We start from the raw sequence: 23,912 nt of genomic DNA, 5'->3' as shown, positions 1-23,912 counted from the left end.
CAAACTGTAACAAGGAAACCGGGGAGATTGGGCGGCCCGGACACAGCGGCGGCCTGAGCCCGGGGGGGAGGAGGAGGAGGAGGAGGAGGCCCCCGTTCACAGCGAAGCGTTCATCCGCGGGGAGTGGGGCCGGTAAACAGCGCGGGAGGTCAGGACATCGACCCAGCGAGGACCCGCACGGCACAGACCGCCTGGGGCACCGCCATCGCCGGCCCGGGGCCGCTCGCTAGGACAGGGCGCCGGGGGTCGACCCGCTTTGCTGAACTCGCTAATATGCAGGTGAGCTCAGAGATCGGGCCCGGGACCGGCGACTGCCCGACAGGCCCCGGAGTAAAACAAACTGCAACAACGGCCCGGGGTTCCAGAGCCTGCCCGCTGCTCCCGCCGTGATGCGGATCTGCCCTCCCAGCCCACACTAGTGCTGGAGCGGGCTGCCCGTGTCAGTAAATGCGGCCACGTTGTTGCCCAACGTGCACTGGACTGTTGTTAGACTTCAGTTCAGTTCAAGCGACCTCCAGAAATGTGCTGATTCCCAGCTCGATCCAACTGAAGTCCGGTTCGACCAAACAATCTGCTGGAGGAACTCAGGGGGTCGACCAGTATCAGTCCTGATGCAGGGTTTCGACCTGAAACGTCCACAATTCCTTTACCCCCCATAGATGCTGCTCCACCCGCTGAGTTCCTCCAGCAGATTGTTTGTTGCTCCAGATCCCAGCATCTGCAGTCTGTGTCAAGTCCAACTCAAATCCAGCTCACGCAAAACTACACGAGTAGTTTTAGTTTCGTGGGGACGATAATATTAGTAGCATATTTACCGGATTGGGACCTGGTAGAATATTTTACTGGAAACCAAGTAAACCCTGATTCTCCTTTAATGTCCCTTTCAAAAAAACTTCCATGTGAAGTCTGACATTAGTCATTGATTCCGTTTTCTGAACTCCGCTTCCTTCCTGTCGTTCAGTTGTCAATTTCAGAATCCTCATTCACGTTTTTAAATATTTGCTTGGCCCTACCAGGTCGCCTATTGAAATCTTCATTTATAGGGACTTAGAGAAGGTATTTGATACGTCCATTAAGACCGTTTTAGTCACCTTTCCAAGAAAAGATCGCAATTCCAAGCTGACTGTAATCAACTGAAAATTTCCAATCATTCTATTCTTAATTATAGATCCTACTCTATTTCCCCACAGCAGTTCTCTGATTACCCACTCTCACGCAGACCAATATGTCTAACTTTAGAATTTAAAAGAGCAGTCCCAAAATCAAAGTTCATGGGTAAATTATAGTTAGGGCATCTGCAATGATCTCAGTTACTTAAAACCTTGGGATGGACAACATCTGATCCTGGGGATTTGTCACTCTTTAGTAGGGTTATTTCCTTGTCTAAATATTGTCATGACCTTGTCATTCATGAGCATACTGAATATATGTTGTATAATTTATGTAATAGGTAATATTTAGTACTGTGTCACATTTGTTACCATTATTTCTGATTAAGTGAAGGTTTCTAAATATTATAATGTTGCAGGCACACACTTGTGTATTACTGAACAAGCCCCTGTTGCAGTAAGAATGAAGGCCAGTCCAAGGAGGCCCTTGATTCTGAAACGGAGAAAACGCCCCCTGACCTTCAGTAATCCAGTGGATACAAAAGACAATGCTAGTGAAGAGAAAACTTTTGGGAGCAAACACAAAGCTGTGGCTGGAGATTTTGATACAGCCCTTGCCTGCCCAAATAAAGATATTTTGGGAACGTCAAAAAAGAACACGGCCACCGACATTCAAAAATTTCCAGAAGGGATTCGCATTGTAAACCATCCATCCATACCCAACGCTCAAGTTGTGTTAATTCCAAGAAATGCTGATCTTCAAAGTATCATAGCAGCACTCACCGCAAAGGGAAAAGAAAGTGGCTCCAATGGTCCGAAGAAATTTATTCTTTTGAGTGGTAATGCAACTTCATCTCGCCAAAGTCCACCTTTGGGAAGTAATGATCCTTCCTCAACTCAGATTGGTTTTCCTAATCTTTTAGAAAGTAGCCAAAAATCTCTGGCATTACGTGAAGAACCGAGCATAAAAGTTGTGGCTGCAGATGGCAAAGTGGCAACACCGGATTCTGCAAACAGTTTCAGCATCAAAAAGGAGGAGCCGTGCACAGCACACATCCCTGAAACACTGGTGCCATCAGCTCTGTATCACCCAGACGCTGATGCAGGTAAGAAACATTCCTTTGTGTTATTATTATACCTGACAGGGAAGTTACCTGGAAAATACACTATCTGAAGTAAATGAAATGCCATTTAAAATACTAATCAGCAAGATTCTTCCTTGGATCACTAACAATAATCTTCCTCTCTTTCAAATGCTGTCTTGCCATTTTTGACGTTTTTGATGTATAAATTTGCAACATTTATAATAATTCCTCTTCTTCCACTATGAAGGAATTGATGTGTGAACTATTCAATTTCATATTTATCATGACAACAGAGGCCATTCAGCCCATCAGATCTATGCTAACCCTCAGTAATCCCATCAATCACATTCATATTTCCCTGATTACTTTCCCAATGACCTGTACTCTGTCACATGCCCATCAATTCCTTCTGACTTTTCTGCCACATCCCTACACAAAGATTGATTTACAGTTACCGTTTAATCTACCAACTGGCATCTCTAGCACGTGGAGAAGAAATCTGTGCAGTCAAGAGGAGAATGTACTAGCTCCTCACAGAGAGCGCCAAGGTCAGGATCAAACCTGGGTCCCCGGAGCTTGAGACAGCAGCACTAACTGCTGCGCCACTGTGCTGTCCATATAATGCAATGTAAGATAATTATAGGAACACTTTGATATTTTGGCACCAGCTCCTGGAAAAGTAGAACCAAATCAATTTAAAGCCACGCTCGCTTCATTCACAGGGTATGAGTGATTTTCAGATAATAATGTAAACTTCCATGTAGATGACAGAGGTAGTGTGAATATTCCTTTTCTAACTTATCTGAATCTTCCTTATCCGAATGCCTTGGACTCTAGTCTATAATGATTTATTTTTCAAAACTACCTTTTTTGTTCTAATTTGTTCAAAATGAAAATCCAAGTGCAGGCCAAACTGTATATTGAAACTCCATACTAAAGTGGGAGCTCCACTACACAAGACGAACAACAACATTTTATTATCTTAAGTAATTTGGATATTTTTAGCTATTTAGTGAGAACACCAGTATCTATTTTCAGAGGATACATGGTGGCGGGACTTTCAAGCCCCTGTGCATGGATAGGTTTATTGTTAAATTGAATTTAAAAATAGACAGCACTTTGCATACACCTCAACCTGTCAACTTCCATTTTTAATCTGGGTCTGTGAGGCTTCATGCAAGAAGCCCCTTCAAATTAATTGTAAAATCAGTGTCACAGAAAGTTGGTGAATTTTCCTGAACTTGTTAACAAAGCCAAAGTCAGAGCACGGTGCGATTGGATGGTCTCTGGGGAGTTTTCAGGAACCTATTAATAAGTACTGCATGTTCATGTGTACTTTCTTGAGTGACTCTGAAAAATGTCTTCCCAGAAATTGTATTAGGAAAGTGCTCAAGAAGGATTGGAGAAAGTTCTTTTAATTTGCAGTAACATTGTGTATTTTGCAGTTTGCTTTCCAAATTGCTTGCTTGTTCATTGTACTTTGCAACTGTCTATATCATCACGAGTACCGCTTGTGTTGCAACACTTTGAGGCACAGGAGTGGAGAATGATGCACAACATCAAGAACCTCAAGCAGCTCCTTATCTTTCTGGAGCTGCATAGGAGAAAGGACATAGGGGAAAGTTCGAGGGAGATGTGCGAGGCAAGTTTTCTACAAAGAGAGTGGTGGGTCTGCCAGGGGTGGTGGTGGTGGAGGCAAATAGGATAGAGACGTTTAAGAGGTTCTTGTATAGGCACGTGACTATGCAGACACTGGAGGGATATGGACCATAAGCAGGCAGAAGGGATTTGTGTAATTAGGCATCATTAGCTTAATTAGTTCAGCACAACATCGTGGGCTGAAGGACCTATTCCTGTGCTGTACTGTTCTATGTTCTATGACATCAGTAAAGAGGTTTGGCTTGCTGGTGGTTATGGCTGTCATATGCTGGCACTGTGTTTCCATGGTGTGTTTTAGGAATCTTGGTGGTGGCAGTAATTTTCGGCATCTTGGAACAAAACCTCCTGTTTGTTGAACCTGGTGGCTGTGCTCTGTCAGTAGCTGTCTAGGTGACCATATCCTGCTATCTCTTTGTCTTGGGATCCCTTCAAGGTTTTGCCTTTGATATATGTAGCACCTCACCCCTGTGCTCTCTGCAGGTCATGGACACCTCGTTTTCTAGTATGGCCAATTTACAGAATTGCAGAAAGTTTACACTCTGGAAGGAGGCCATTCGGCTACTGAGTCTGTGCCAACTCATTGCAAGGATGATCCAGCTATTACCACTTCCCGCCTTTTCTCCAGGCTTTGCAATATCTTTCATTTCAAATACTTTGAGCATCACAATTGAATCTGCCTCCACCATGTTGCCTATGCCCTCTCCAAGATCTCCACAATTTGCTAGTGGTACCCTGAACTGTCCAGCTGTGACCAGGCATTGTTTTTATAAAGTTTCGTCATAACTTCTCTGCTCTTGTATTCCATTTTATGAAACCTAGAGTCTTCCATGATTTCTTAACTACTTTCTCAACCAACTCTCCCACATTCAATGATATACAGACCTCCTAACAATTTCTGTCGTCTTTTATTTGTTTATAAATTGTGCTCTCCAGTTCATATTCATTCTCTTTATTTTAAAGTTTTGCCTTTGTCATTTTTCTGCATTAAATTTCATTTGCCATTGGTATCCTTCTCACAGTTCGCTATACTTCCAAGTTTTAGTCAAATTTCAAGTTTTGCTTTGATAAGACTAGTAGGAATGAACAGGAGCTTCAGTATGTATGGCCTGCTTTGCACAGGTTCAGGATATCATTGATTGCACGTATGGTTATCAAACCACTTAGAGGTCACACATTACTAAGAAGGGCCGCCACTTCAATGTAAAGCTGGCAAGTAGCCATAAGATGGCTTTTCTGCAGATGTGTTCAAGATCCTAAGCAGCTGCATCCTGTAGAAGTCAATTTTCCATGATCTCTTCATGCCTCAAAACAGATTCAAGAAACGGGAACACCAGTTTTTAAAAAAAAATGGACCTAACACCTTTGTGGAATAAGGCCTAAGAATGCTATATAAAGAGCAACCTGTCGAGAAGGAGTAGGATTGCATTAATCATAGTAATGCTGAAGACGTACTTCAGTGCAAGGGCAGATGTGGAGGCACCTTTCAACGTTTACCAATCAAGGTCTCTGAAATGATGGTGGTCTAACATGCTGTGCACGGCATTGCATAACAATAAGGGTTGGAGGCACAAACTGGGGTGAGAACCTTTGGATGAGGAGCAGTAGCAGGAGAAGCAGGATTAGGCCACTTGATTCCTTGAGTCTGCTCTGCCAATCTGTACAGTCTATCACAATACCACATTCCCACACTGTCCTCATGTCTCTTGATGCCTATTGCGTCTACAAATGTATCTATCTCCTTGAATATATTCAGTAATTTGGTCTCTACAGCCTCTGTGCTAGTGAATGCCACAGGTTCACCAGGCCTTTTGTATGAAGAAATTTCTCCTCTCCTCAGCCCTAAATCTCTTGCCTGTAACCTGAGTCTGTGACCCCCTTGTCCTAGGGTGAGGAATATGCAGGGAATGAAAGGAGCAACACATCCGGCTGCTCTGGATGTATAGTCACTGCTGAATATTTATAGCCTGCAGGAGTTCACACATGTGCATCCTCTTTCCCTTCATTTGACTCATTTCTACCAGCACAAACCAACTAAAAAACATGCATACCTTACATCTTGTATGGCAACCATCCACAGCTCACCATCCCACACAAGTTGAAAGGCCATTTTTGTGTGTGTGTGTATGTGGTATGCAATCTACTTGGCTTCATTTGATGTTCAATGGCATTACCATCACTGGTTCTTGTTCTTAAGAAATAATTAAATGCATGTTTACCGAAAGAGGGCAAGGACCAGAGGCAATATACTGTCCCTACAACCCCCACTTAAACTTGGAGGAGCTTTGGCATATCAGCAGGTTCCCTCCAAGATTCACAAAATCCTGATTTTTTTTTAAAAAAATATATTGTTATTCCTTCTTCGTTGCTAGTTCTCAATCCTGGAACTTCCTATGCAATAGCATTGTGAGAGTACCTTCTCCTGAAGGACTCCAACACCAACTAGGCAGCTCATCACCGACTTCTGAAGGGCAATTAGAGATGGTCAATAAATGGTAGCCTTGTCCATGATGCTCTGATCCCAAAAATGAATGAATAAATAAAATCATCCATGTGGGTAGTCAGTCCCTCCCTCTGTTCTTGCTGTACCTTTCCAAGCACCCACACCTCCCTGTGGTTACCAGTTCTTGCAGTGGAAAAAGGTTAGAGTTGTCCATGTATGGGGGTGGTGGAAATAATGAAATAAAATGGGAAAACCTACTTTTAGGGATCGTTGGTATGTGAGATGAGTGGGATTTAAAACTAAAACTGCAATGCAGTAACTGTAGGAAAGCAAGCTTGATGGACAGGATGATTTTTCTGTATGTTTGATTTGGTTATAACTGCATTCCCACAAGGAAGCATTATACTGAGACAATGAAGTAGTTGGCACTCAGTGCAGAAAAACCTGGACAGCAGGCTTGGTTGATAATTGACAATTAACAACAGCGGCAGATAGTGACACGTCCATCTTCCTGTGACATCTGATGGCATTGTCATTGCAAAATCCCCCACCATCCTTCAAATCCTGAGTATTTCCAGAAACTTAATAGGACCAACCATGTAAATCCTTGTGAGTGAGAGGTTGTTGACTTTTTTGTGAGTGACTCACCTTCTGATTCACTGAGCCTTTCACTGCCTGCAAGGCAGATATAATGCTGTTTACTTGCATGGGTGAATGAAGCTCGAACAGTACTTGGGAAGTTTGACTCCATCGAGGACAAAGCAGCCCATCGTACTTCACCCACTACCTTAAGCATTCACTTTCTCCACCACTGATACTTTGTGTCTGCATTGTGTACCGCCTATGTGATGCACTGCAGCAAATTAGCAAGTCTTCATGGGTAGCATCTTCTTTTAATTAAAAAAAACTCAATTTTTCCAGAGATTAGAACAAGGCAAAAGGCACATAGAAATGTCGCCATCCACAAATTCCCTTCCAAATTCTACAGTTCTGATTGGGAAGTATATTGCTGTTCAATACTCAGTAAAAAATCCCAGAACTCTGTACTCAGCAGCACAGTCGGGGGCTCTCCCACAAGAACTGCAATGGTTCAAGGCAGCTTATCACCACCTTCTCACAGACAATTGGAAATGGGCAATACCAGCGATGCTTGCCTACGACTCTAATGCTCACCTCAGAAGTCAAGTTCAGCTCCACAGTGGTAGGGGTTTTACATCGTAGGTGATTCTTAGGCTGACTAACCTGGAGGCTGAAAACCTCCAGCTAGTTGCAGTGCATGTATTAGCACATTCTCAACCGCCAAGCCTGCAGGATTCAGTCCAGAAGTCAGGAACAGTCTGACAGTCAGATGTTCAGCCTCTGCCTGGACTTGCTGTCATGTACATGGGTGTTCTGTAAGTTGCTGAACCAGGGAGCCACTTACACTTATCCAGGCCCTTTGGTTTATGTCAATCAAAGCTGGTACATCTTGAGTACCCCATTTATTTGAATGGGATCACTGACCTTCCTTTGAAAGCTGAGTTAAGTTAAGCAATTTTGTTTACTTTTCTTTGTATATTTAAGCTTGGAATTAATTATTAGCAGTTTATTGTGTTTATAAGTACATTTCATTTTTTAATAGTTTTCAAGTTTTTTGATTTACTTGTCTGCTTTTTCTAAATGGCTCTGATCGTGGAAATAGTTAAAGGGTCTTTGATAGCAGGAGCTGACAGAGGGGTTTCAGAGCAATGCTTGGACAGGGCCTGATTTTCCTCTGCCTGTCATCTAGTTTCTACTCACAGCCTGCTTGTCTCACAGAGCAACTAAAGCAGCAACTCTCCCGATATCTTAGGAACTACCTGTCTGCAAGAGTTTGTGCATCTGGCTAGCATGGGGAGGGCAAATGCAAGGCGCATGTTGTGTCAAGCACAGTCCAATCCATTATAATCCAATATCAGATGTTAAGCACAGGACAGATGCCAGCAAATAAACCGTAGTCAGTGACCTACATCATGCAAGCCTGCTACCTCTTATGTGAAAGCTCTGCTGTTAACTTCTTTGCTTTAGCACCTACAGCCCCTGAGCGCCTTCTGGATGACAGCCTGACCAACATTCAGTGGCTGGGTAAGATGAGCACAGATGGTCTGGGGGCTTGCCATGTAAAGGATGAAGCAGAGAAAGAAAACAAAGAGCCTCCACCAGAAGAGCCCATTGTAAGTACTATCCTTCCAACTTTGTTCAATTTTGAGGCATTGCAGAAACTGCATCAAAACATTATTGAAGTCTGTGTGCTAAATATTTTTCAGTTTTCAGAAGGTCAATTAATATTCAGGCCAAGTACGGGAGGTGTGAAAAGTACGTGAGCTTTGGGAACAGGATAACATCAGCATGAATGTGGAAGGCATGAATCACTGGGATGGATGTTCAGGAGTGGGATTGAGTGAAATGGGAGATGAGAATGATCTGGTGGAAATGGGGATATTGGATCAAAGAGGTGGGATCAGCTGAATGGATTTTTACAACAATTGCACTTGGTTTTGTCTTGAGTCCTTAAAGCTTTTCCTTAAATTCACCTGTATGGAATAAGTATTAAGAAGGCCATTTTTGGATTGAATCAGAGCTTTACCTTGTATATCACTAACTTGAAATGTATCTTGCATTTTGTATTTGGAGAGGTGCAAAGGAAGATTTTCTCCCAGTCTGTCTTTGCTGCACTTGTCCAACAAATGATCAAATGTATAACATAATTCAGTAGTGTAAAGGACCTAACATTTGTATCTGATGTGTCAACAGAACACAAACTTGGATGGAAGGCTGTATTTTCTCTGATGGTTTCTCCTTTTTATGCAGACAGAGTCTGTTCACGAGCGGCCTCCATATTCATACATGGCAATGATTCAATTTGCTATAAATAGCACTCAGAGCAAGAGGATGACGCTGAAAGAAATCTACACCTGGATTGAGGATCATTTCCCCTACTTCAAACATGTGGCCAAACCAGGATGGAAGGTGAGGTGGATAACGAAGTACAAGCAACCACTCACCTTGTGTTAGTAACACATCCCTATGGGATGGGGAAGCAAGTTCAATAGCCATTGTATGAATCTTTAGGCTCCTTGTTTGAGTTGTGACAGCCAGATGCTACAGCATCTTTTGTGAGGAGGCTGAGGAAAAGGAGGAATGGTTATCTTGCACTTCTCAAGTACTTGGTGAAAATCTTTGCCCAGGTGGACTTTCAGGCAGAAAAACAGAAGCTTACAATTACAAATAATAACTATTAAAGCAAAGTTTAGCCCACAGACTTGCCCAAAAATAAATTAGACCAGGGCACACCTTTTCGGTTAATTGCTAAAAGTCCATTATTAATTATTACAAGGTGTATATGCATAAGGTGAAAGTGTTCATTCTTATTCCTCAATGGTCAGGGCTGTGACAGTGTTATTGAAGGTGGGAGACAAGTTTACTTCTCCCTTGGGCCAATGTTTCCATTTCAAATATGCAATAAAGCCTGAAATTTAAAGCAAAATTAAAAAGAGTGTTCTCAGCTTCCCAGCATTGGGAATAGCTCTGAGGTAGGCATGGGAACTTCAAGTAACTTGATGCTTGAGTACTCAAGTGCTGAAAAGTTCAAGTATTCAATCCTAATCTGAATAGTTCACTCTGCTTTTTTCTGAAACTGCATTGGCTTTTATCTTTCTCAGTTATTACAAGCCCAGCTCAGTTTAATGCAGAAACAAACTCATTTGTCCCAAAGCAAAAAAAAACTGCAGCTACTTGAAATTTGATATAAAAGCAAATGATGTTGGAAGTGGGGAGAGAGAGTGTTAATGTTTCAAGTTCATGATGTTTTTTCAGGCCATATCTGATGAAAGATCATTGATTTGAAGCATTAACTCTGCTTCTCTCTTCATAAATGCTGCCGAGGATGTCTGGTTTTTCCTGCTTCTAGCTCATTTGGTCCAACTACCCTATTGCATGCTATCTGGGTATCAAATGCTTGATTACACAGTGCACATTGTCATCACCATTGAACTAAAGTGGTTAATGCTTGCAATTTCAACCCACTTTCAATCATTCTGCTACAACCCATGGAAACCTATTTAACAACCAGAGATTTCCCTTCTATAACCATATTAAAGTAGTTTGTGTACAGAGAGTTTAAAACCATATTGAATTTTCATTTATCACATGTTTAAAATGTGCATTTTTAGTGTACCCACCCATACTTGGCTATTTTCTTTTAATTTGTCAAGTCTTGTGGGCCGAACATTTGTCATCAATTGTTACCTCTCCCTTGTAACTCAGTTATCAAATTTTGTTTGTTAATGCTCTTGTGAAATGTTTTAGGGCATTTAATTATCTCGAGGGCATTACATAAATCTTAAGTATTATTGCAGCAAATACAATCCTGACAAGTCATTGCCTGGGAGTGGTACTTTCCTCTTTTGTGATACTCTGTCTTTATTGACTAGCTCTCACTTTTTCCTTAGAACTCTATTCGCCACAACCTGTCTTTGCATGATATGTTCATACGTCAGACATCTCACAATGGCAAGATATCACACTGGACCATTCGTGCTGAAGCCAACCGCTTCCTGACATTGGATCAGGTTGTTAAGGTGCGTTTTCAATGTGCTTTTTGTGTAGTTTATATTTTTTTAGTTATTAGCTGAATAAATATCTGATTGACCATTACAAAGGTTAATCTAGATAGGCAGCTTCTATTTACTGCTTGGGTCAAGGGAATAACAGATCAGGCTTTCAAGATGAAAGATTGTGAGATCAGGTGACATGGAGATTTTCCTCAAATCATCTTGAAGAAAATTGAAGGGTTTAACAGTTTCCCTCTTTTGAAGTTGCACTTGTGATTACAATTAAATGAATTTGAAAATCCAAACCACGATGAATCTGTATTGGAAAGTGCCTTATGGTCTAGGAGGCTATTTCTACTCATGAATGCTTTATATTAATTATTCAATGCATTTGATGAACAAAATTGTGCATAATTTTCTTCCTTCAGTCATTATCCTCTAGCTCTTGAATTTAAATATATCACGTTTGCTATCACAAGTGCAATTCTGTGTGAATGTTGTAATGGAAGCAGGCCGACTATTACACAGTAAGATAACATTTGAAGGGAAATTGTTGGCTGAGAGGCAAGGCCTGAGGATTTGGAAATTTCTATATGCAGTGTAAGTTCTGTTATCCAGCATGTGCCAGGCCTAACAGGTGCTTGCTTAATATTTGTGCCAGTTAACTTGATGTCAGCCAGGGTGATTCCAGCACTCCTGAGATGCCAGTTAGTGGAGCGTGCTGGTTAGTAAAGAGTCAGATAACCAGACTTCTACTGTACATGGCAATTTAATTTGTGCACTTTATGGAAGGGTTGGTTGACTGATTTGGTGCATTAGTCAAAGTGAGAAGAAATATCCAGTTGCTGGCATAAGCTGCATTGCGTGTCTGATGTTGGCATTTTAAAATGTATTTTAATGTTCAATACTTCTCGTTCTTGATCAATATTTCATACAGTCACTGGATTTCAGCCCAACTGACGAGAATCATTGGATCCAAGCAGTGCCTGTGTTGGTCTGTCAACAAGTAAGACCCAAGTGCTCTTGGTGGCATTCTGTCACCTCATTGTGCTGATTTTTATTTTAACTGACTGGTTTGGTTGGGCCATGGAAGTGAAGGTGATTGTTGATGACACTTGTATTTGAGTTGTCTATAAACTTCAGATGTAATTTTTTACATGGCAAAATTCAGAGCTTAGAATACACATCAATTAATTAATTTACTTGTAAACATTAGACTTTCAGAATGTTCTATTGTTATGTGAGTTACACTTAACCATCTTTACAAGCAAATAACGTCTTTATAGTGTCTTGCTTGTGACTTCCAACTCTGGAAATCATGAATGGCTCTTGATTGAATTATTACAGAGCATAAAGGTTGAGCCTGGAAATTGGTGATGAGGAAGAATTGAGAACAAAAATGGGGAACAATGAAGAAGAAAAAGAATTTGAACAATGAGAATATAAATTATGGGTTAAAAAATCCAAGAAAGCAAATGATATTCGGGAAATGTGATCTCATGAATAGATGACAGACCAAAGGAAGAAAATGGAGAAAAGAGGAGGAAGGGCAGTGTAGCTTTTGGGCCACAGGCACAAGAATAGTAAGCAAGAGAAAATGCTCAAGGGATTTCCTTCAGCAATATTTCGTATGTTAGTAAATTATTGTACCTCAACTGCCTCTGGGAAATATGTGCAGTGGTCTGTCACAATCACTACTGTAAGCTTAGTCGTGCATTGCAAGTAAATAAGTATCCTTTGTGAAAGTTACATTAACATTAAAAAGGACTCAAAACCAGGCAATGCAACTCTGTGTCACTTCCATAATTATATAAATAACAATTTATTGGAAGTATTAACTTTTGAAAAACACTCTGTGGAGAGGCTGTACCACCTTTGCAGTTGGGAGCCTTTTCCGGACTCATTACATGTTTACTTAACATTTTGAATGCCCATGAAATGACAACAGTCAATCAGATCCTGAACAGTGAGATCTTTTGAATGGAAAAGGGCTACCTTTTCGCACTACATAATTGAACATTTGTTTATCTAGTACCTGCTGCTCCATGCTTTAACTTATTGAAAGAATGATGCCAGATTGCTCAACTGATGCCACATTTCATTAGCATTTTATACATAAAAAATTCTGCAGTGAATTTCTACACAATTTGCTACCTGCCTTGCCTGGGTCAGCAATTACAAAGGAAAAGATATGGTTCAGGTTATCAAAGCAACAGGAAGAGATTAGGTGCCTGAACATACAATCCAGGAATTGCAAGACATTTGATGTAGTTGTTTTGTCATCAGTTTGACATCACTTATGCCCTTCAGGGAATCCAAACAATCTAGAGCCCTTAATTAGATCCATGCCTCTACCACCCGTATTGTAGATAGATTTTCAATCTGGTAAATGATCAGTGACTGGTGTTGTCTAGCTTCAGTTTAGTTTTGGATGGTTGGGAATTTAAAACCTTGCTATAGGGGTGTGGGCAAATGGAATGCAAGCATGAAAATGTGCCTGGTTTAATCTTTCTAAATTTGTTCAATTTTAGCAACAAAAGCGATCCAGCATCACAGAGGTGCCAATGAGCAACATAGTTTTCAGTACAGGTGCGTGAAAATGAAGCAGTTCCACAAAAGGTGAAATGCAGTCCTTCAGTTTCAGTCTTTGTTTGATTTTCAAGGAAATATGCACAAGCATGAGAAAGGAAAATACATAGTGGAAAACTTTTATGTACCACTCATAACTTATTCTAAAACCTCATCTCAACAGGGCCATGAACAATATGGCTGCTCACATAGTAGCAGGTCTTAACTATTGGAGCCTCCTACATTCGTCAAAAGGAACCAACCATTTTAGTACTGAAAGCAGCATTTGTAAAGTTTATTGAAATGTAGGAACAAAACTTTGGAGTGATTTATGTCTGTCATTCTACCATGGAGTAGAGGATGTGTAATGTGGAGGCAGCTTTGGGTGGGACAGGATGTAGTAAAGCAGGGCCCAATAATATAATTAATGTCAAAATAGAGTCATTAATTAAGTTTTACAATGGCTTTCAGCTAAATGTATTTGGTTCATCACAATGTGTAGTTCAGTTACTGTCCCAACAGTATTATCTGATGATGTAGTCAAATTGGGACAAGAAATGGGTAGTTATGCTTCAAAGTGATGAAACTGCTGCATAAAGTGTTTTTGTTTTGCACAGAAGTAAATCCTAGAAAAATGAAGCCACTGTTGCCTCGGACTGACTCCTACCTGGTGCCCATTCAGCTGCCAGTCACCTCTCCCCTCATCCTACAGCCATCGCCTCACATAACTCTGCCTGCAGTCCAAGGGCATCCTTCCTCCGCTGCAAGCAGCGAGTTGACCAGGAAACATAAACGTGTCCGGATTGCACCAAAGGCAAGTTTTACTTTGATCCTTTTATATGATTCATAATTCGAGATCGTTGTAAACACCCTTTTGATCTATAGACTGTCAGCATTTCAAGCTACCTATGGGCATGGCTTTAAATTGCCGTCTGCTTCTTTGCAGTAAACTAATCAAAGCACAGCCATCAATGCTGCTTATAATGTTGTAGAAGTCTGCATCCAGTGCTAATACTATGAATCCTGCTAGTAGGAACATTAAAATTTCTCAAAAATAGAAGTAATTTCACATCCATTCCAGAGACTTCCCTCTGTAATAAAGCTGCATTTGAACATTGTGCTTCTGGGCCTGGCTAACCTTGACTGACATATTGCTTGAACTCTTGAAGCTGGTGTCCTTGTTCACTAGCTTTGGAGGGTGGGTTATGCTGTATCATCCTGGTGTGCAAACTGCAATTAGGACCTGCCCACCATGATTTGCAATGTGTTTAATTATTAGGCTCATGATGGAAAACTGCAACAGCAACACAGCCTTCCAGTTAGTGAGGCATAGTCCTTCCGACCCCAACCCTCCTACTTTGAAGTGCCAACCTGATCGGGTGATTAATATCCAAAAGAAAGCCTAAGCTACTTCTAATTGACATTTCTTCGTCAAACTGTTGGCCATAAGGCCTTGGACAGTTTGAAAGAACGTACTCGTGGCATTGAAGCTAATTTTCTGACATCACTGTTTTGTGAGATTTAGATTTGATGTTGGCAAGAATTCTAATGATATTGTCAAAGTTGTCGGGTGAGGGTCTTGCTCGGACAACTATTTGAGCCAGTGAACAGTTGTTATGGCTTTCTGTTCCAAAGAAGATATCAGACCCATATGACCCCAACATTGCAGTTTTGCAAGGATCTGGTGGCTTTAGCTGAGATATATAACCTTTCCTCAAATTCTGACTCCTAACATTCGACTCATCATCGTCCTTAAACTGGGAGGGAATATTTCCATCCTTTTCACTGTAACCATAAGGTAGATATAATTGAGTAGTAGTGAAGTAAGGAAACTTGACCACTTTAGAGTTATCATTTAGATAATTTTCAATCCCCCCCCCACCTTATAACCAACCATTATTTCATATGTTTCTCAAATAAATCTTAGAATGTACCCCTGGACATTAAAGGGGAACCTCAAAGTGTTTGCTGCACATTTGTGCAAATAGTTTCCTTATGACCTTGCCCCTGTTCTCCTCTTTGGACTTACCTTGAAATAGTGTTCTGGATTTATACATTGCTGAAACTGTGTTCCATTTTATGTCACCTCAATTGCATCCTTTCAATCAGATTTTCTTTATCGTTTATACAAACCCTAAGAGATGGGGAAAAAAACAGGAAGTATTATATTTCTTCCTGATTTTAAAACCAAAAGGGAAATGTGGATCTCTGTATCCAGCAGAGAACACATTGCAGGCAAACTGGTTATTTGTTAGCTACAACTATGTAGTCTAAGTACACTCAGGATGACTTGAATCAATTGTACTCTGCAAATTGGCCAAAAGTTGTTTTTGGATAGAATTTGAGGTCCACTTGTTCATAGTCTATAGTTATTGGACACTTTACTACTGTTACCATAAGGGGGAGACAAAGCAAAAGCCAGCTATTTCCTGGCACAGTGATATAGATCTGGACACAGATCGTGCCCTGTAGGTGTTTGACCTCAAAGCTCGTTGTTTTCTGGAGCAAGTCTCCAAGCACATCCTTTGTTTAGGAAGCTGGCTCCAGGCTGATCAGTGAGCTCTGTCATGGTGTATTGATCAAAATTGGCGAGCCCCATCCTTGAAATTACTTTAAGAGCTAACTATAATGCTGACTGTCAAAGCCATCAAAAGATTTTGTGAATGTCTGATATTGACAAACCATCAAAGACATTAAGAACTATTAAATATTCAAAATTCTATTAAACTTCTAATAAACAATATAAAATACTAAAATATGCTATAAAGCGAAAAAAAACATTTAAATCAATTAAAAAAAACAAAAGGATGGAAATCATCTTGTATTTTCTCCCTGTATTTGTCTTTTAATTATGTTGAATGGGCCTGCTACACTTGTGCCAGATTTAGCAGGCACTGTCCCAGCACCTGTGCAGGGGAGACCTGCAAAAGTTTGTACTCCCCTGCTATAGCCCAGTAGGAGTCCAGCGGCATGGTACAGTAGGGCTGAGAATGACAACCAGCTGAGTAAAAGTTTGGAACTTCTGTCATTGCTGAGGCATCCTGAAACTTCTGCACAGTTATGTAGAAAAAAACCCAGCAGTTCTCAAAAGATCTGCCAACTTACAAGATGAAAATCTGGCCGTTGCCTTTATCCATTGAGAAGAAAAGGTGAACTGGATCAAAATTAGCCACTAATTACCTTTTATATTACTATTATAGGTCAAAGAAAGATCAAGGGATAAGGTGTCAGGTGGTGTTCTTTAATGTAGCAAAGCATCGCAAGGCACTTTGAGGGATCATCATTAAACAAAAATTGACTTACTCAACCAGGCAAGGAATTAGTAGGGCAAATGATTAAAAGCTTGATCCAAGGGAGAGGTTTAAGGAGTTTCTTAAAGAAGGGGAGAGGTTTAGGGAGGGAATGCCAGAGGCCTGGGTCTTGCCAGCTGTAGGTGTAGCATTGAAGCAACTGAATTTGGGGATGAGCAAGTGGCTACAATCAGAAGCAGATAGATACAATAGAGGGTTATTAATGCTGGAGGAGGTGCAGAAATAGGGAGGTTGTGGCCATGGAGGGATTCGAAAACAATAGTAATAATTTTAAGATCAACATATTGCTTATCCAGGAGATGTTGTAGATCAGCAAATTTAGGGTAATTTAAATTTGACTTGGTATGAGCTAGGTCTTAGGCAGGTGAATTTTGACGTTGTTTATGGAGGCAGCAAGGGAGACCAGCTAGGAGTGTGTTGGAATAGTCTGGAGGCAAATGGTATGAACAACTGTTTCTGCAACACATGAACTAAGGCAGAAGCAGGCGTGGAAGAAGTCATAAAGGCTGAAATAGCTGGTCTTGGTGACAAAATGGTGTGGTTTACATCTTCTCTCTAGGTCAAATATGATATCAAGGTAATGAATAGTCTGGTTCGGTATAAGGCAGTAACGGACAAGCAAGGAGTCAGTCATTGGAAATCTGAAGTTTGTGTGGCAATGCAGGACAATGCTTCCATCCACCTATATTAAATAGAAGGAAATTTCTGCTCATCTTGTACTGGATGCCATACAAGTAGAAAGATTGTGGAGCTGTCTGTACTCAGTGTGTGCATGGAAACTGTCATGGTTTTTGGAGCAGAATGCTGCTGAGAAATTGAAAGTGCCATGGATAGATCCTAGGGAACAGCAGACTTAATTGTGCAAGTGCACAAAAGGAAACAATTGCTGGTAATTCTCTGGCTACGTGGATAAGAAGTGAATGGAACTGGGCAAGTGTGGTCCCACTCAGATCCATGGCAGTTAAAGGAGGATAATATGGTCAACCAAGTCAAACATTGCAAATGTATTGAGGAGAGCAAGAAGGAATAGATTATCATTGTCACAATCATATTGATGCTGTTATTGCTCATGGCAGTTCTGGTACTATGGTAGATGTGGAAATCTGACTGGAGGGAATTGAGTTCCAGCTAAGTCTCTAAAGTACTCCCAGTGACTGGAGAGAAATAGAAGTGGGACAGTAGTTTGCAAGGCTGAAGTGATTAAGCTGGGTGATGACAGAAGATCTAAGGTGTGTGTTTTGAGGTTATTAATGAGAGAGGCTCATGTGAAGCATAAACTCTGTTTCAGTTTTGTAAATATTGTGTAAAAGGACAAAGCAGATTGTTGGCTCCTTAGCTGGGGACGTTAGATCTGGCTATGTAGTCAGAGGATCTTCAGCAGTGGCTTCTCTCGCCACCATTCTCTCACTCTTGAGTCAAGGACCTTCCACCCTTGCAGGCTGCCTCCTGGTGACATCATCCACACACATTGGTAGGGGCAGTCTTACATGTGTGTGACAACAATCAAACGTACCTCATAATGATCTTACTCTACTGCCTCTATGCTGCTAGACTGTATCCAACCTATAGCCTCAAATGTGCCTCCCTGGCTAAACATTAAAGGACTGAAGCACCATCACACACTTAGATCCTGCCCTACAAAATCTTCTCTCATCCCTGTTTCCCTCTTTCCACAAAATTAAGTTAATAGTCATCCCTGTTTAAACTTCTATTCACTTTAGGCTGATTGCACATCTATGGAGTGCCTGTGTATGTATTTCTGCATTAAAGATGTTGTTCAAGGGAGGTTCCAGTGCTATTCTTCACCATGAATGCTTCTAAAGTAATTGATCTGATTCGCATTTTGTTTAGGTACCAAGTGATACGGTGAGCTGTAATCAACCTTTGACTTCACTAAAGCACTCTGAGAATCCGCTCCTGATTCAGGCAACTCCTCCCATGAGTGATGTGCATGAAAATTCTGCAACAGCAAAACTCTGCGAAGTCTCCAAGGAGACCAGCTCCAGGCGGAAGCAGAGGCATGTCCTCCAGCCTGTGGAGGAGCCAGTTCTCTTGTTCCCAGAAGCCAGTGAGCCTGTAGCAGAGACCGGATTGGATTCGGGTCTTGTATCAGATATGTCAGCATTCCATGAATCTAGAAACCTGGAACAGTGCCCAGAATTTGCTAGCACTGCCGTGGATTATAACTTCAAAACTCCTATCAAGGAGAAGCCCCGTGATCTGCCTGCTTCCTCCACGCCCAGTAGAAGCACCAGTGGGAGTTCTCCACTCACCGTAGCCAATGGTTGGAAGATTGCACTGACCCCTTTGAAAAAAGACGACAGCTTACTTGAGTTCAGTCCTGTGAGGACACCTCATGATTCCTTCCTGACACCACTGCGGAATAACACAGGCTACCTGAGTCTTAGCAGCACGCCTTTTAAGGAGTTTGCTCTCTTTGAATCGCCGCGTGAGCTATTGAACTCTCCGGTTAAGGACCTAGTGCCTGATGCAAATTTCTCCCCTCTTTCGGAGGACAAATGTTCCCGGGAACATCAAGTAAGTGTAAACTGTAACACCACAGCAAACAGGTCTCTGACTGAAGGCTTGGTCTTGGACACCCTCAATGAGAGCCTCAGTAAAATATTGCTGGACATCAGCTTCACGGGCCTAGAGGATGAGGACTATGAACTCAGAAATATGAGCTGGTCAACACTAATCCCGGAATTGAGATAAATAGGTTTGTGGATGGACAGAGGGCCATGCTGCTTAAATGGTTTCTTCTTTGTGGTGGAACCATCTTAACTTCAAGCTGGTTCATCTATCAACTTAAAATTTAGAAAAATTTGCCTGTAATAGATTCTTGGACAAAATGTTGGTTCATTTATAAAGCATTGGCTCCCGGTGCCTAGAGCTTTAAATACTTGGTTCCTCTCCCGTCTGGGCTATGCTTACTGTAACTTGATTAATCACTGTTCATCGTTACCTGTGTACTATCTTTTGCACATGTCCGTAGAGCAGTTCACACAAAGTAATAGTTTGATGTATGATTGTGATATGTTTGATGCTGCTTTGCCTTTATAGTCACCAGAACCATAGGCCACTTTCAAAAGGCCTTGTGACTTTTCTACCATTTGCATTCTGTAGCTCTCCACCAGATTTTCTGATACTGATGAGAGACTTTCTTGATATTTGACGTCTTCTCAGGGGATGACAAACTTTTGTATATTGTGCTTGTAAATACATCATTAAAATATAAAGAAAAATATATAAGGGGAATGGAAGCCTTTGAATACAAAGGATTCCGGTGGAATGGGGAATGTCCTTCCTTGTTTCAGTGAAGTTTTGAGTTGAAGGTTGATGTCTGATTTGTAAGACTTGAGATAATGCTGGCGAGTCATAGTTGATCAGTGTTTGTGCAAGTTATCTGTATCTCAGAGACTGATGTTAATAGCTGTATTGTGCCTTGTAGCTGATTGCATTCAGTTCCAGCCCCTGTTGTTTTTATAGTATTAACAAAAGCATCTTGACATCAATCAGTATCAGATGTTAATGTTCTGGGTATAGATTGAAGATCAGGGCAGATTTCAGATTCTCCATTATTTTAGATGACTGAATTTGCAGTTTCTTTCTAGAAGGAAAGCAAAATTTAATAAGTGTGTCAGATTTTAATTTTTGATTATTCAGTATGAGCTCACAATACCAAGTCCATCGCTTCTTGATCAGAGAAGCCAGCTTTCCTTGTGCACTGCCACGTGCCTGGCTTACAAATGATCTTGTATAAACATTTAAACTACTGGCCTGAATATGCATCAATGAGATTCAGTGTTTTGAATGTGTGATGTGGTCCAGATTAAACAGGTATAAATGTAAACAATGTTTTGTGATGAAACATTTCCACAGTCAATAATTTAGATTAATATAATGAAGCACTGTACAAGAGGAGCTCAAGGTAAACCCTAAAGACAGGTGGCATTGTGTACTGGGGATTTGAAGTGGAGGTTTTCTTCGACACTTGACTTGCAGCCTCCTTTAGAGATCAACTGCTAAAGGGCAGTTGCCAATGGGAAAGTTCTTTATCTTGGCTAAAGTACCCTAGTATTTTGTCAACCTGGATTGTTCTTGCAGCCTCTAGCATGGGTTTAGCAGGAGAACTGAGTAGTGATTTTTTTTCTTTTCTAGATCATTACATAAACCAGTTCAGTGGTTGACATCTGGGTGCATAAATGCAGGTCTTTGAGATACAACTCAAGATCACCCTTGTCAACCACTCTCTGCTAATTCATTGAATAACTCAAATCAAGTTTATCAGGTGTGACTCGCTTTTCATTGATTTGTGTTGGCTTCAATAATTAATCTGTTTTCCCAAATAAATGAGATTATGTTCTCCAGACTAGGTGTCTTGTAGTTAGCAGATTTATTCCTCCTTTTTTAAACATTTGCATCCTCCTATCCACTACCACTGTTCCCATATCCAAGGAGAACTTAATGATTGTGGTCAGACCATCTGCCATTTATACCTTTTTTACTGAGCAAACTAGGATTTGTCCCATTTGGACCAGGTGATTTTTCTACTTTGTGCAATGCCAGCCTTTTAAGAAACTTTACTTTAAATATCTTTATTCCATCTCCATTTTCTCTGTCAATTCACAATGACACTGACAACATCATTCGTAGTGAAGAAAAATGCAAAATAGTAACTTATTACCTCAACCATGCTCCCTGATTCAAGGAAGATTTTCTTTTTTGGCACCACCCTTCAAATTGATCTTTACTATTTATTTGTTTATTAAAAGATTTTATTGGTCATCCCTTTTCAAGGTTCTTTCTACCAGTGCATTTGATCAATGTACCCACCTTATTCAATCTCCTCCTTCTCTATCTCACTAAACTAAAATTTGGCCAGGAATGTTATGTCTCCTTTCTTCTTTGATTGTGATGCCCATTATTACAATTCCAGTGTGACAGTTTGTACATTCAAGACGCCATCCTTTTTCATGTTTGACGCATTTGACAACATGCTCTCCAAACCCACCAATGTGCCCTCCAAATCCACTGGTCTGCTTTGCACTTCTTTCCTGTTTGATTCCTGCACCTTATGGATTACTGTCTATTTTAATATTGCTTGTCTCCCACCGTCCTTGCTAGTTCTTGGAGTAAAATTTAAAATTCTGCTCTTCGTCACCCCTCGTCTCTGCCCTACCTTACATTTCCTTGTGTGGTATTTTATTCTTTGGTTTAAACATCAAACTAACCACCTGCTCCTTGACATCGCATATTGCTTCTCTGAGAGTTTTCTTTTTCATTAATTTCTGAGGAAGTACTCATATGTGTATCAAGAAAGAGCCTGGCAAATCCCATCACTAAGATTTTTTTTCCTGTATGTTCACTGCATATTGATCACTATTTACAGATCTTGTGCATTTCCTAGTGTTGAACACCATGAAATCTTTTTCCAGAAATGGACACATGCAAAAGTTTCATTGTAGCAGTGCAAAGAATGTGCTTTGCAAACAAGAAGCATGTTGTACTTGTGTAGGAGTTTTTTCCCTAATTTAATGGGACAGCTGATTGCTGAAGTTATTCCATTAAAAGAATCCTTTTAGAAATAATTCTTTGACAGGACAGTTTTTCACCTCTGCATTTTTTTTCTTTCCACATGTTGAGGGAGGCCACAACACTGGATAGTTTAAGTTTTGCCTTTGTGATTGATTAAGACAGTGACATCAGAATCAAAATCATTTTAAGATTGTGTTATTGTTTGTATCAACTGGTCAGCAAGGCTATTGGGTGTCTTTTTCTCGAGTACTGGCATAAGTGATAAAAGTATGTGTACTGATATCAGCGCTTAACCAATTAAAAGTGCCCATTTATTTAAGGGCCGTATTGAACGTATGGATGCGTGTGTGTGTGTGTGTGTGTGTTTTTCTTTTAAAAAAAAATTGTAATCTGCTCCTGCTTTACACCCCAAAATATATGTGAACTACTGGAACTCCTTTCTTTCAGTACATGCAGACCAGAATATGCAACAGCAATAAGTTTGGTCAAACATTCCCACAGTTGAGTCAATAGATCATGCAACAGCAACAATAGTTGTAAATTATGAACTATACAGTGTTTTCCAGCTTGCAGTCTTTGTAAATATTTCGTACTAAATTACTTGTAAATACTCCAGACTCCGTCAATGCACCTTAATAGAAAGAACATAGTCTGTGCCCTGGGCTTCTTGTATAAGAATAAGCAGTTCATTGTGACATTGGATGTACTAACAATCCTGTAATCGGTGAATAGACTGCCATACAGTAATGGAATGGCAATAAAAATAATTTACTCAAATGAGTTACTGCTTTGTGGTCATTCTGCTGTTCACTATTTTTCTTAACATAAAGATGCTTCTATTTTCGTACTTCTACTATGTGATTGCTATCTGCGGGGAGAATTTCACTTCAACGTATGTACAAAAATTATGAAATCTGAAATAAAAATACCAATGAGTAATAAAAACAGAAGATGCTGCAAATACTCAGCAGGCCAGGCAGATCTGTGGAAAGAGAAACAGTAAATGCTTTGGGTTGAAGACCCTTTGTCAGAATGAGGGAAGAGAGATCTTAAGTTTGTTTTAAGTTGCAGAGAGCATGGGGAGGGATGGATAGGACAAAGGGAACATCTCCAAGGTGAACCCTGGATTGCTGTGGGAAGGTGGTGTAAATGAGGCCATCTTGTTGATGGGTTAATGAGGTCAGTTAGACAGAGCAGTAAGGAAGAAAAAATGAACAAAAGGACATCAAAGCTATGAAATGATAATTAGAGAGAACACAAAGGAAGATAAGTTGTGAAATGAACAGCTGTAGGTAACGGAGAGAAAAAAGCCGAACCAACTATTACAGATAAACTGCTTGGTTTTGATAGAGAGAAAGCGATTACCTGAAGTTGTGGAATTTGATATCGCATCCTGGCAGCTGCAACGTGTCTAGACTGAAGATGAGGAGCTTTTCCTCAAGCTTACATCAGACCTGATTAGAATAGTGTAGGAGGCCACAGATGGATAGGTCAGAGTGGGATGGAGAATTAAAGTGGGAGGCAATGGAAGCTCAGGGTCACCCCTGTAGACGGAATGTAAATTCTCTGTAAAGCAGTCACAAAGTCTGCGTTTAGTTTCTGCAATATCAAGGCCACATTGAACTCAGTAC

General features: G+C 40.7%; 1 protein-coding gene across 3 annotated transcripts; it reads left to right on the top strand.

Annotated features, from left to right (window-relative positions):
• Window positions 1–13: 13 nt before the first annotated feature.
• Window positions 14–23,055, top strand: foxm1 (forkhead box M1). Of its 3 annotated transcripts, XM_052030738.1 has the most exons (10): window positions 54–279; window positions 1,529–1,948; window positions 2,033–2,215; window positions 8,340–8,485; window positions 9,123–9,281; window positions 10,763–10,891; window positions 11,802–11,870; window positions 13,396–13,453; window positions 14,050–14,246; window positions 18,595–23,040. In XM_052030738.1, exons 2-10 carry the CDS (start codon window positions 1,573–1,575, stop codon window positions 19,456–19,458), a joined length of 2,181 nt encoding a protein of 726 aa, XP_051886698.1. In that variant the 5' UTR covers window positions 54–279; window positions 1,529–1,572; the 3' UTR covers window positions 19,459–23,040. The 3 variants fall into 3 exon arrangements, with proteins under 3 accessions (XP_051886696.1, XP_051886698.1, XP_051886697.1); XM_052030736.1 differs by having other exon boundaries at window positions 14–279; window positions 1,529–2,215; window positions 18,595–23,055; XM_052030737.1 differs by having other exon boundaries at window positions 1,529–2,215; window positions 14,053–14,246.
• The last annotated feature ends 857 nt before the right edge of the window (window positions 23,056–23,912 follow it).

Source organism: Pristis pectinata, chromosome 15 (genome assembly GCF_009764475.1).
Source record: "Pristis pectinata isolate sPriPec2 chromosome 15, sPriPec2.1.pri, whole genome shotgun sequence".
In the NCBI taxonomy this organism is placed as follows: Eukaryota; Metazoa; Chordata; class Chondrichthyes; order Rhinopristiformes; family Pristidae; genus Pristis; species Pristis pectinata.
Note: the sequence above shows the minus strand (reverse complement) of the source record. Positions and strands in the feature narration are given on the sequence as shown.